Source organism: Vigna umbellata, chromosome 5 (assembly GCF_029865625.1).
Source record: "Vigna umbellata cultivar VRB3 chromosome 5, Vumbellata_1.0, whole genome shotgun sequence".
Taxonomy (NCBI): Eukaryota; Viridiplantae; Streptophyta; class Magnoliopsida; order Fabales; family Fabaceae; genus Vigna; species Vigna umbellata.
In genome coordinates, this window is record NC_142169.1 from 56,978,531 (window position 1) to 56,993,790 (window position 15,260).

Consider the following 15,260-nt stretch of genomic DNA (forward strand, 5'->3'; position numbering starts at 1 on the left):
TCTATGTGCCCAGTTAAGAGTGAGAATAGGTTGCATCGATCTGATGCATAAAATGAAAATGTTGGATATTTCAAGAAAAATGGGACAAGGTGTTTGACATTTCACAACTAAAGAAACATAATATCAAATGGGACCCTTTGGATGGTCATGAAAGGAACAAAAGATCCTAGTACCCTAAAAATGATGTAGGCACTAAAATTGATTTCTCTATTCCTTACCGAATAATCTCAGTTTTCACCAGGGAATGTTGTCCCGCTATTAAGTCATAACGCTAATAAGTCATAACCAAACAATATCAAACGAATTGTAATATTTTCATCATTCAGGTTGCCATCATAAGAGGAAAAAAAAGCAGTAGATTCATGATGGCAAAGGTAGCATTAACAGATGGTACAAATTTGTCAAAAAGAAAAAGAAAAAGGAAACTTTACACCTTTCATTTTTGATATAAAAGCGTGGAGGACTCATGTTGTGTATGAACTATGAAGATGAAGATCCCTTGAGACTGGGATGTTTGGTATCAAATTACTATTAACACAAAAATAAATTTACCTATTGTAGTTGTTTTGTCGTAGCAATATGGCCAAAATTTCAGAGAAGTTAGGGCGTTTTGAAGGGGTGTTGTTCCAGCACTTTATCATGAGAGACTTTAGAGTTTGAGGGCAGTCCTTGGGGATTTCAGGTCTTAGGCCACAAGCAGCAATGCCAACTGCTGCTTGCACGGGTGAATATGCAGAATATGCCGCCTCACCAGTTACCATCTCCCAAATAATCATTCCAAAACTATAAGCATTACTCATCCATGTCTCTGTTACACTCTCTGGATCACTAGCAATTATCTGTTTCAACAAAAAAGAGGGCACAAAAATCCATATATGTTATCTCTCATTTATACAAAATAATTTAGTAAAATTCATACACTATCACAATCAGACAAAGCCAAGGTGCATGAACTTTATTTATTTCTTATTGAAGCCTTACCTTTAGAATGTTATTTTCTCATTGAAAGAACGATTTTAATCAATAGTTTTCATTCATTATTTTCTTTCCGAACACAAGGCTTGAAAGGCTCCAAGCAGCCTTATCGATTGGATAAAAATAAGTACAATAGGGGGACAGATCATGCTTACGGTTTAAGGTGTGTGGGCTCCATTTGAAATCAATCAAGGTACAATTGGCATTACACAGCACAATGCTGATTTGTCTAATGATATACAGTGGTGTTTAAACAATGGCATACACTATATAAAGTGAAAGTACACAACAATTATTAAGCCATGTTAAGCATGCTCAAACAATGATGCCAAGACAAGTGACATGAAATCTTGTTTTTAGATGTCTAGTTCAGCATTGCATTTTACATACAATGGACCTAAATAACATCCTCCAAGCAATAAATCTAACAGATTGTTACTTTATGCTGCTATAGATGAGCTCAAACACATGAATTAGAACTTTAGTTTAAACAAGCTTAAATGACAATAAACAAAACAACCAGCTATGGTGTTAAAAAGAGAAAAAAAAATCACATAACAACTTGATCCAACCTCAGACACATAAAAGATGATACTAACATATATTAAGAAAAGCTGCTATCAGACATTGCAACCACAAAAATTATTTTTCTTTGAAATGCTGGTTACAATTGAATCTTACAACTAAATCTGATTTCTATACACAGTGCTAGAGTAAGAGAGTTATTTAAAAACAAATCATGACATGTTAAAGCATGATCTGGATCAACAACTTAAAAGCCAAAAACACATTTCCTAAATTTGATGCAAATACAGAATTCGAAAACATTATGCAGCCTAATGACCTGACATATTTTTCATAATTTTAGTGATTACATTTCTAACTTGAAAGGAGTTTGATAGGGACAAACCTCTGGTGCTAGCCACCGATAACCATCAGTTTCATACTCCATTGCCTCTCCAACACTCTCGCAAGCAGTGACAATACCCATATCACCCAAGAAAGCATTCCCATGCTTATCCAAAACAATCTTCTGCGTATTAAGGTCTCTGTATGCAACACCGTGATCATTCATAAACTTCATCCCCTCAGCCACATCAACTGCAATTCTTACAACATCCTTGCTCGAAAGCTTCTTATTCTTTAACATTAAGTCGTGAACAGATCCACCTTCCACAAGTTTTGTCAATACACATAACCCATAGTTGTCATCCACACAAACACCAAAAAATTGCATAATATTTCTATGACCACAGGTCATCAATGCCAGCAGGTCTTTCCTGAGCTCAAACTCGTAAGAGTTCCCTTTATCACACCCTCTAAGCTTCTCGATGCCAACTTTTCTTCCCATGTACATCCCCTTATACGAATTGGGCCCAATCTGTTCTGCAAACTCAAGACGATCTGAGTTCAACAACCATTTTTCATTATCATTCCCACCTGATTGAATAGTCTGCCATTCATCTACCACTACAAGAAAAGATGAACTAGGTAATGGCACCTGAAGCTGAAACTTTTGGCTCAAATTATCAAACCCATTTCCACAACATGCATCACCACCATCTTCCTCGATCTCTCCATGTCCTCTCCCTTTGGTGTTCTCTTCTTGACATCCACAAAGACCAAAGGGAAGCTTCACACCGCTGGCTTTAGGCCTCTTCATGGATATCTTGAGAGCATTTTCAACCTGGGTCCTGACCAACTTATCATGCTGACCACTTGACAGTACAAGAAGAAGCACAATCCCAAGGGTGAATCCTTTCTTCTCAAATATCTGAATCTTCTTGCAGCAAATGGAGTAACCATCCAACGCTCTTGACATTGCGGGCCATGAAATAGGAGAGTTGCAAGCGAATGTCAACTTGAACAAAGACCCCTGAAGTTGAATCTCACCATCACCCTCCTCTTGAATCAAAATCGCAGCCTGCTCATCTTCCAAAGCTTGCTCCATCAGCTTCATGTGAAGAAACACATCTTTCACATCAAACCCTGCCTGAGAATAACTGCCAAAAACAAAATAAATAAATAACACAAACTCTAGAATTTTATAATTAAAAAAAAGAGCAAAATCCATCACCGAAGGAAGTGATTGCCAAACACAGTGCTACTAAACCTTCGGATTCACATTCATGAAAATTATTACATGATTTGAGACCAACAGTATCAATTTCCAAATGATGGTCAACTAGTATTATTAAATTTTTTTCATCAATAGAAAACCTCGGTGGGGTGTGACATAGAGATCGACCATACAATAATTTCTCCGCATTCACATTCAGATTAGAACACAACTTCTAACACAGCAGAAGCAAAACCCATCTCCCATAGGAAAAAACACAAAAATAAAATCGTTGAGCGTCCAACTGAGGTGACCTTAAAAACAAGGAAATTAGCATCAACACGCACATTCATACTGGATCACCTCTAAGTTGGAAACTTTAGAGCTTCCAAAATTAAAAAAGAAGTAAATCCCATTCCCAAAAGAAAAAAAGAACAAAACTTACAAACACTTCATAAATGTATTTCATGTTGTACTCCCACCAGAATACAAGTTTCACCCCTGTAATCTGAGTTGATCTTTAATGCAATGAAAACCTTTATTACGAAATAAAACTCCAGTTCGGATTTAAGAATAGCGCCAAAAACATTAATTTAATGCATGTCCCAAAAAAAAACGCCACCGTACTAGGTGACCTTAAGCACACCAAAAAAGTGCAACTGAATCTTCACTCTTCACATTGACATTCATTCACAAACCCATTAGTTGCAACCGATGCAAACGAGCAAACTGAGGTTGGGATCCGAACCTGAGAGGCAGGGAGTCATAGTGCTTGCGAATGTTGCAGACAAGCTTCTCAGGGAGATGGGTCCCGGGGTATATGTGGCTGAGATTGCGCACGACGGCCGTCCACACAAGGTTGCGAGGTGCGTCGGGTTTGGAAGAATCATTCATAGTGGTAAGGGAGTTTCTGAGGGAGGAAAGAGCCTCGGAGACGTTGCGCGTGAGTTTGAGGAGCTTCTTGTGGACGAGAGAGGAAGAGGGGGAAGACGAAGAAGAAGAGTCTCGGGGTTGCGAGGAATGTGCGGTGAGGAATGCGTCGTCCTCGTCACTGGTGGTGCGGCGCGACCAGCACTCCATCGCTGCAGCCATTGAAGTTCGAAGGAAAAATGATGAGAGAAAGAGGATTCAGAAGGTTCACGCTTTGGAGTCTGTGAGAGTGACCATGTTTTTGTTCTTACAGTGGGAAAGGGAGGAAGAAGAAAATACCTGTGCTTTTTGTTTTTCTATTGTTCCGCAGAGAGAGAGAGCATTTGAATTTCCATTACTTTATCAAGGTGATGATATAATTTTTTAAGGATGATATTAAAAATATTAAAATAATAAAATTTCAAAAAATATATAATTTTGTAGGTTTTTGCATCAGTAGGTAAATATGTTTTCAATATTACTAAAATGGACAAATTTTGACCTAAAGTGAAGTCGTGGGGCCAAAACCACTTCAAATGAAGGAGTTGTGCCCCCAACACGATTTCACATTGTTCATTTGTTCAGTGTTGAAGTCGTGCAACCCAAAAACGACTTTAGAACATGGTAATCGATTACCAGAGACTTGTAATCGATTACAAAGTCATTTTTCATAAAAAATTAAGGGACTTCTCTTATTGAAGTCGTGCACCCCCTCTCATTCTTATTTTTTATATTTTCTAATATTTTTATTAATTAAAATCATTTATAATTTGTAAATAATATTTTTAATGTATTTAGTATAATTAAAATTATATCTAATTAATAATTATATTTTTTTAATATTATTAAATAAATGAATTTTATAATTTTAATTATTTTTGTAATTAAATTAAATTTTTTATAAAATAATTTTAGTTAAATAATTTATAACTATAATTATTTTAATTATGTAATTAAAATTTAAAAATAATTATATTTTATTATAATTTATTTTTTTGAATTTTTATGATTGTAGAATATCTTTTAACAAATTATAATTAATTAATAATTTTTTTCACTATAAACTATTTAATTAATAAAAATACTAAATATTAACTATTTAATTAATTAACTATTTTTATAATTAATTATAATAAAAAATAATTTATGATGAAATATAATAAGTTTATACATTTTTATTTATGTAATCACAATAATTATGGTTAGAAATTATTTAATTGAAATATCTTTTATAAAAAATTAATTTAATTACAAAAATAAATAAAACCATAAAATATATTTATTTAATAATATTAAAAAAATTTAATTATTGATTATGTATAATTTAAAATGTTTTATATACATTTAAATATATTATATAAAACTTATAAATCTTTTTAAATAATAAAAAACTAAAGAAATAAAAGTGTGAAGGGGTGCACGACTTTAAGTAAAGAAGTGGTGAACCCCCAAACGTTTTCAACTTTTAAAATTTTTTATTATTTTAAATAGTTTATAATAAAAAAATTTATTAATTAATTATAATTCAGAAAAAGGTATAATATAATAATTAAAATTCATAAAATTAAATTATAATGAAATATAATTTTTAAATATTAATTAGATATAATTTATATTATTTTAAATATATTTAAAAATATTATTTATTAATTATAAATCATTTTAATTAATAAAGAAATTAAAAATTAAAAAAAAAGATAAAAGTGTGTGGAGGGTGTACGACTTCTCATATTAAAGTCGTGACCCCCGGTACAACTTCAATACTTTTATTATTTTTAACGAAAAAAAGTTGTGGTAATCGATTACAGTGTTTGGTAATCGATTACAGCACCCCGAAGTCGTTTTTGGAGTGCACGACTTCAACACTGGTCAAATGAACAGTGTGAAGTCGTGCAGGGGACACGACTTTTTCAATTGAAGTCGTTTGGACCCCCACAATTTCCCCATTTTCGTAATTTCGGTTGAATCTGTCCATTTTGGTAATATTAAAGGCAAATATGCCTAGTTTGGTGAAAAAACCAATTTTGTAACTATTGTATAGAAATAATACACAATAGTTATTTTTAGATAATCAATTTACAAAGTATAACTAAATGTATTTTTTCATGTGATTTATTCAATAATCTACTTATTATCGGATAAAAAAGGTTGGAATGGTGAGTTTCAATATTTTATCTTCATTTTCGTAAAATTTTGTTTTCACTTGTATTCTTATATTTAACTAGATTTCTACAAATCTAGATTTTTTCTTAACGTTGATAGTATTATATTTTCATTCTAAACTTAATTTTATTATGTGATTTTCAAATGGTGATATCTAATAGACAACGACACTCTACGACTGTGTATCATTAACATAGACATCTTTGACCTCCTTTGTGATACTTTTTTCTTGCTTTTTCTTGTTACAAGAATGTCTCAATACTAACATTTTATTTATAAGAATAAGATAAAAGAATATGAAAACATAAAAATAAAAAAAATTATAAACTAGAAATAAAATAAATGATGATCATATAGGTAAATATAATATTACAAGATAAAAGAATGATAACACATAATTTAAATTAAGTTTGAATGATACATTTTTATTAAAATAATTCTTTTAAAAATGTGACTTTTAATTTAAAGAAATTATAAATTTGAAAACATATTAATTATTGAAATAAAATGAAGTAAAAAAAAATGATAATAATTTATTCAAAAAAGTTTTAAAGTTCGTAAATTTATTATTAGAGACAATGCATATGCAATGGACCTGTTAAAACTTGATAGCTAAACTCAAATTAATCAAATCATTTTCCATTCATTTAATATGTTTTTGGATGTTTTGAACACCCTCCAACGTTTGTGATAATGTCTCAACATCACAAGGGACTCCTTCATGCTAGACCAACTAATGTTAGAGAAGGCTTTGTGGTCCATTATTAGTCACATTGTGGATGGGAATTGTAGGATTTTCATTATTATCATCTTCATCTTAGTGGTCTACCCTTTCATGTTGTTATATGTTGTTCACATTTGCAACATTCAATTTGCTCAACATTTTATGACAAAAGTAATGTAAGCAACTAATGAAGATGCAAGACTCATAAGTAAAATCTACCTTTAAGTAAGTCATTATCTGTGTTATCAAAATGGAATATATGGAACATGCATGAGATTGTACCTGCATTTCGTCATGTGTTGCATAATGTGATGCAGTCTATTAACCAAAACATTATGTTTCAGGCCTACGACGTAAAAATGTTTTCCTAGAGTAATTTAACAAAGTTCGTGACTTGAGGAGTCAGTGTATTAATAAGGACATAATGTAGGAGTCTCTCATTGATATTGAAACTTCCTTCATTCTTAACATTGTATACTTGGATGTGTGGTCTAACCACAGAGCTCAATATTGTTTGTTGGTCACAATCCATGTAACACCCCTTACGGAGTGCCACTAGAAAATAACAAAATCCAAAATTTTACGCCAGTTTTTTTTTTAAATTAACATCGCGGAACTAAGATCATCACCACAACGCAATATTCAACTCATAACTCAGATCATCACCACTCATACTATCAAAGTCACAATATTACAATACATCACAGTATTAAACTCACGACTCAATCATTTACACGAGCTTCTGTTGTTTCCTTGAATTTTGTCGTACCAAACCTGTTTCGCAAAACAGGGCGATTCGAGCCGTCTTCCATCGCAACTTCAGACCTATCTCCCCGACTCCTCAAGGAATTACGAGTAAAAACTTCGGTTAGGCGCACCCACCGAGAACTATACTCACACAAGCCGAAGTCATTGGGCGAGACATCCAACCCTCTCTAGTCGCCGTGTACGAGGAAAGGGTGACACTCGTACCTCAGTCTCCGCAGAGACTCAACACACTATCGTATCGCAATACGAACACCATCGATTCGACAAAAATTCTAAGGAAATGACAGAACGCTTGCTCTCACAATTTTACCATCACAACCATCACCATCATATATAAAGTCAACTAAATTCATTGACTAACAAATAATTAAATAACTTAATTTAATTATTTATCCTACTGCCGCACCCCTTTAAAATTACTAATTCACACTTCAATCAACTAGAACCATTTCTAGTGCACCCCCACTTTTTAATTAATACCCAACATCAAAGAAAAACATAATTCTAATACATCCCTTTTTTTTCTCTAAACACACTCCTCTCATTCTCATAATTCATTCTTTCCTCTTCCAACAATGGAAGAGAATTCTCAATACCCTCTTACCCACACTCTTGGTCAAAGAGTGTAGATAAGTGCTCCCAACGACTAAAATTGAACGCTGTCCACACTGACCTTTGCTTGTTATTTTACTCATAAATCTTTGTACATAACTCCAAATGAGTTGATTTCTTTTTGGACAACAGGGCTAGTTGCAGTAAAATTATTAAAATCAGAAATTTAATCTTGCTCTGGTATTCTCAACTTTGACCTTTGATGACTATTTTGCTCATTACTCTCTCTACCGAACTCCAATTGAGTTGATTCTTGATTTGTTGAAAACTAGACTCAAATATCTTTCTTTGGACACAACACTCGAAATTTTGGGACTACAGGGCTAGCTGCAGTAAAGTTATTAAAATTGGAAGTTTAATCACGCTCTGGTATGCTTTGCTTTGACCTTTGATGATTATTTTGCTCATCATTCTCTCTACCGAACTCCAATTGAGTTGATTCTTGATTTGTTGGAAACTAGACTCAAATATCTTTCTTTGGATACAAAAATCGAAATTTTTGGACTACAGGGCTAGCTGCAGTAAAATTATTAAAATTGGAAGTTTAATCACGCTCTGGTATGCTTTGCTTTGACCTTTGATGACCATTTTGCTCATTACTCTCTCTACCGAACTCCAATTGAGTTGATTCTTGATTTGTTGGAAATTAGACTCAAATATCTTTCTTTGGACACAACACTCAAAATTTTTGGACTACAGGGCTAGCTACAGTAAAATTATTAAAATTGGAAGTTTAATCACGCTCTAGTATGCTTTGCTTTGACCTTTGATGACCATTTTGCTCATTACTCTCTCTACCGAACTCCAATTGAGTTGATTCTTGATTTGTTGGAAACTAGACTCATATATCTTTAATTTGACTACTCATACGACTATTTTTGACTTTGGGAAGGGTCTCAAATAAATCTGGGAAAATCGCAAAAGTTCATTTTTAGCTTCTGCGTGTTATACCCAAAAACTCATAAAACTTACAACCAAAAAGAAAGTACATGCTTCAACAGGTTAACTTTAATCCCAACACACAAGGAAGAAAGCATGCAACAACATTATATTGTTACCTTCTACCCATCATACACTATGTTATATCCCAAGTTAAATCCCTTACCTATATTCCAAGCTAGCTTCCAAAGGCTCTTAGGTTTCTTTCCTCACTAGACATAAAAGTTAAGGGATCCAAGTAACCTTGTTGTTTTCTACCTGAATTTTCTATTTGGAATAGCCGTGGGACCCACATGCCAAGGTGGAAATTAAAAAGAGCTAGGAACCTTTTTGGTCTTCGAAGGGTTTGAACTTGAGACCAAGCACACACACCGTCCATACACACTCACATCAACCACTAGACCAAACTCCATCCGCTGATATAATAGGTTTCTTTCCTGACTAGATAACAAGTTTTCACTCCTCTTGGTCTCCAAAATCTCTAGGTTTGAACTTGAGACCAAGCACACACACCCTCCATACACACTCACATCAACCACTAGACCAAACTCCATCCATTGATATAATAACGCAAACAATTATACTTAAACACTCTTTTAAACTTTTTCGAAAATTAATATGAAACCAATATTAATTTAATTTTCTTCCCTTCCTTAAATATTTCTCAACATTGATTCTCATCACAATTTATTATTTAATACCACCAAATAAAATACTTAAGGTAAGAAATCATTTTATTTATACGGGTCTTACAATCCACATCTATAAAGATAATAGAAAATTATAGTTTTTGACATTGATACTTTAGATTGCAAAAAATTAACCAATTTGCATATGTGATTATGATCTTCGTCATATTAAGCTCATTGTACAAGTACCTCCGCTTTATGACTTTGAGACTTGTGAAAAAAACTCAAACGAGTTCATCATAGTAGTACAAAATATGTAACACAAGGAACTGTTGTACACTTTGGAACAATACAAGATGATGGAAGTCTAACATTGATTGTTCAAAGTAAGAAAAAATCATTTACTTTTAGGGAGAAAATTTCCTTGCAATAAATTTGTCACTATATACTTCCATATGATCAAACATGTTGAACCAACGTGCCTGATTTAATACGGTCTCATAATACACTAGTGTACATGATCAACTTACTACCACTCACGTGAGCTTGCACTTTAGTACTATATTGACACTTTGCTAGCTTTTATACGAAAAAGAATAAGTTTGAATTGAAGCCTTACATTAATCACAATGCAATAAAATATAACCACAAAATTAAGTAAGTTAAGAGATAAGTTGAAATGAATTAGATGAAATAAACATCAAATGAATTAATTCTTACACTCTATTAAATTACATGTTTAGATAAATACATCAAAATTCAAATATCATCATTTCAATAATATCCAAAAGAGACACATAATATGTAAAAGGTTCACTCAGATAGTGATGAAGTATTTGATCATTACTAGTCTAAAAATATAAGTCACATACAAAAATAAGATATTTCATAATGTTAAATATTATTAATTATAAATAAAAATTTATATTGCCCAATGATCAAGTTATCCCAAACTTCATTTTCAACCTTGAAGAGTCTCAGTTTACTCCATGCAAACCCACGAAAAAAATAGATCATGCCATTTTTTATCATTTCTTTTACAATTGTTTCGATTATTTGATATTTATTAAACTTTTATGTTTATAATATTTATTAACTTTTATGTTTATAATATTTTCTCTATTATTATAATATATTAATCACATATATATTTTTAGTTTCTTTTGAATGCATTATAATAAATCACATATATACCAAATTAGATAATTTATATAGAACAAACATTTACTTATTTTTAACTTTTTTTAATGTTTTTTATTTTTATGAATATTTAACTATCACTTTCAATTTTAAGTGTTGATATGATTACTATTTGATATTTTATTTTAAGGTTTATGTAATTATTACTATTTATTAAAATTTGAAATCCATATACTTCTACACTTTATTCTTTTATTTATTGTTAAAATATTTTTTAACAGACATAAAAAAGTTTGAGTGCAAGTAAAGTATAATGAAATAAAACACAAAAAATCATTAAAATAAATATAACGATGTTACTCGATTATTCAGTGTGATCAATCATTTATAGGTTGATAAACAATTAGAGAGAACTATCTAACTTTGTGGAATGTAGAATTGAAATTTTACTCATAGTATGATCTGTTTACAATGATTGTTAAGCATAAATATTGGTCTTTAGGAAGTATTATATAGAAAGATATGTGAAACACCTTTATGATACTCTTATGCAAGTGTGATGATTGAACTAAAGTTAATACAACAGACTATGGAAAAAGTTAAAAATTATTAAATAAAAGTTGCAAATGTCTTCAAGTACGTGAAACTCTTATAAAGATCAAACAAAAAAAAACCTTTAGAATAATTTTGTTGGTAACCATGTTTTAAGAGAATTACACTATTCACAAGTGTGAGATCTTGTATATAGTGATTTTACCTAAAAACATGAAGAAAGGGATAAGAGAATTAAGTTTTGATGTTTGTTATTGTAACACAAATTTTGAGAGTGAAAATTTTGGTTGGTAGGGAAATTGTAACGTATCTAATAAAAAACAGAGAGAAAATGATAATAAAGAATAAAATAACTTTATAGAGTAGTAAGAATCTTAAATAATGATATATATCATAACTTTTATAAAGAGAAATGTTTCTATTACGTTTGAATGAGCTCTACTTTTAAGTTTTGTTATAAATAATTTATAAATTGTGTTTATCACTAAATAATAATATAAGGACTAAAAATTTTAGAACGTTACTCTTAACATTATAAGTAAATTATATATGAATTTATCCATAACTAAAAGTTTAATTAAAATTTTGTTTAAAATTTTACTTAAGCCATATCAAATATATTTTAGTTATCATTATAATTTAAATTTATGAACTTATCATCCGTTATGGAGTTAAAAGAGAAACTCAATTATTTTATTCAAATGAAAAATTAAAATGTAAAATTTTTTAATTACATTGTTTAAATGAAATATTTAAAAAAATAAAAAATAAATAATAGATAATTAAAATATTATACAGTTTAATTTCTATGAATTATTGAAATTCTTAGTCCAACACAAAATTAAAAATAAATGAGATAAAAGTGAAGTAAAGTTATAATTTTCAATAGGAAACAAAATAAAAGTTAGGTAATTATAAAGCTGTCAAAATGGGTTGCAAACCGCGGGCTAATCCGGTCCACCACGGGTTCAAGTCGGGTTGGGTTTAAAAAATTGTATTTTTTTATGCGGGTCAGATTTCAACCCGGCTCATGCGGGTTGAACCCGTGGTGAGCCGGGTTGGTCCACCAACCCACCTACCTAATTTTATTTTATTAAAATTTAATTTTAATTTTATAAAAAAATATTTATTATTTTGTTTTTGCTTGAAAAAATTATTTAAGTTCCTTATTTTCAAAATTAATTAAATACCAAAGTGAAATTTGTTTAGATTTAAATTATAGAAAGTTTGTAATTTTTTTTATTTAAAAAAAATTGTAATTAAATGAGTCAATGAGCCAACCCGTTTACCCATCAACCCGTGATGGGTTAGATCAGGTTCAAATTTTTCTAACTCGCTAACAAATGAGTTGGATTCTTGGAGGAGATGATTTTGGGGAAAGTGAGTGGAATGGATAGGGGATTTGAGAGTGAATTAAATGTTGTTTGTTTGAGTGGATTTGGAGGTGAGTGAGAGTGAATTTGGAAGTAAAGTTTGTGAAAATTAGTGTAGTATTTGACCGATGTGACAAATAAAAAAATGGTTAAATTAATAGAAATGAAAGATTATCAAAATACCCTTAGTAGTAAAAGTAATATAAAATTGTAATTGTTAATATTATATATAATTGTAAAAGTTAGAAAAAAATAAAAATTAATTTTTAACATTGAAAAAATTGTGTTATTATTATTATTATTTTATCATTATTATTATTACTTTATGTTTTGTCAAAATATGTTTTAAATTTCAATTGTTCTATTTTTTTCAAATTGAAAAATACATCTTAAAACATCTTATTATATTATTATAATTATTATTAGTAAAAATAAAAGTAAAAGAAAGTAAAAGTAATAAAAAGAATATAATAAAGGGGGGTAAGTCACCCCTCATTTATCTAACTGAACCTATAATTGGTTCTTATCCCATTTCCTTTTTCTTTTTACCTATTTTTTTTATTTATTTTGACTTACATAGTTCCAATAAGCATTGCAGACATGGTGAGGAATAAGAACAGTATGTTTCTTTGAAGTGAGGTACAAAAATAGTAGGAAAGGAAAGAAACAAGGATAATAAAGTAAAATCAAATGAAATCATCGTAAATCGTCGCTGATGAAGTAAAATCAAATGAAATCATCGTAAATCGTCGCTCATCAGCGAAATTGAAAATGGAAGAGATTCGCAAATCAGCGCTCATAATTCCTCTCAAATATGCCCATCTAAACACGAACAATCAATGCAAATCCATCTGTGTTATTCTTTCTCAACAGTAAATCTATTCAAACGAACATAATATAAGTGACTAATCCGTGATGGGTCGGGTCGGGTTAGAGGTGACCCGTTTTGATAGGTGATTACATCATCACAAAATTACTCAATTGAAAAAAAAAAATCTATTTTTCTTAAACTTTTTATTGTTGCCTCCTCTCCTTATAGGAAATAATTTGTGAAACAAAAAAAAGAAGTCACATTGTCAGAACCCATTTAAAACCACTAAAAAGCCCATTTGAGTGGAAGCCAAATGTCAAGGAAGAGAGCTGGAAATCAGAGAGTAGAAAACAGGTGGCAGCAGGAGGTTGGACGTTTGCTAATGACGGAAGGAGTAAAATTCTGAGTTTTCAAAAGTTCACGTCACTTCTGCATGCACCCTTCTTCCCCAAAGTTCTGAACTCCATTTTCTCCTCCTTCTCTCTAAGATTTATTTATTTTCTCTTTACGAAATCTTACTCTTTTCTTCCTCCGATCATCAAAACAGACCACACCTGAACATTCCCGGCGTCGAGGGCGTTCGTTTGAACAGATCGGTTTTCGATTCTGAGCTGGTAAGTTCATCTCTACCTTAGCTGTGTGATTTCCTGGTACATGCAAACCTAGTTTATGGGTTGCAACCTAGTTTATGGGTTGCATGAGTCAATCATCTTGTTCTGAGAGTTTCTGGATTTCTGTTTGGTTTAGTTTTTAAGGCGTGACTATAGAACGCTAAGGCCTCTAGTATAGGTGAACCCTATTCTGCATGTGTGAACGTTCGGTCACGCTTAGAGGTAAGGGAAGCTTATATAATTTGATTTAGTTTCTTACTTTGAATGGATGCATGTTCGTTGATTTCTGAATGAATATGAAAAATGGTTGTTACTGCATTGTTGACTGTATGAGTATATGAATATAAGAGATGAGAAACTGGAATGATATTGTGTTTGATGATTTGGTTGATGATGAAATATGGTATGTTATTTAAAAGTATTGATGATTAATGAAAGCCATGAAATGGGTAGGGATGTTGTGGAGAGTCAGTATTGACCATTCAATTATACAAGCGTTCGTTCTTAATAAGTGTTTGGTATTAGACCAGCGCTCGTTCGATATAGTGTTCAGTTTTCTTGTGGACTCGGTTGGAACTGGATTCTTTCATTTGGAGAGAATTCTAGTTGAAGACTAGCGTCTTCGTTTCGTTTTGTAATATTTATGCTTAAGCGTTCAACCAAGGATATTCGTTACTTGGTATTTGATTATAAACTATATATATATATATATATATATATATATATATATATATATATATATATATATATATATATATATGTATGTATTTGTATATTTCGTTCGTTCTTGAACATTAGTTAAATGATATCTTATATTTATCAAATCTTTATTCTATAAGTTAAGTAGTGCTCGGTCTTACACCAAACGCTCGTACTAAGTAGTGCTCGGTCTTACACTAGACACTCGTTCTCATTTCCGAGATCTATCTTTATAATAAGAGCGTTCGTCCAAACTCAATAGCGTTCACTCTCTACAGTGCTTGGTCTTCAACTGA

The 15,260-nt window shown here is 31.2% G+C and overlaps 1 protein-coding gene across 1 annotated transcript; it reads right to left on the reverse strand.

Moving 5' to 3' along the window:
* Positions 1–336: 336 nt before the first annotated feature.
* On the reverse strand, positions 337–4,256 carry LOC124839176 (uncharacterized). Its single transcript, XM_047314918.2, has 3 exons — positions 3,783–4,256; positions 1,886–2,978; positions 337–839 (listed from the first exon to the last, which is right to left on the reverse strand). The coding sequence occupies exons 1-3, from the start codon at positions 4,124–4,126 to the stop codon at positions 549–551; spliced, it is 1,728 nt and encodes a 575-aa protein (XP_047170874.2). The 5' UTR covers positions 4,127–4,256; the 3' UTR covers positions 337–548.
* Between the last annotated feature and the right edge of the window lie 11,004 nt (positions 4,257–15,260).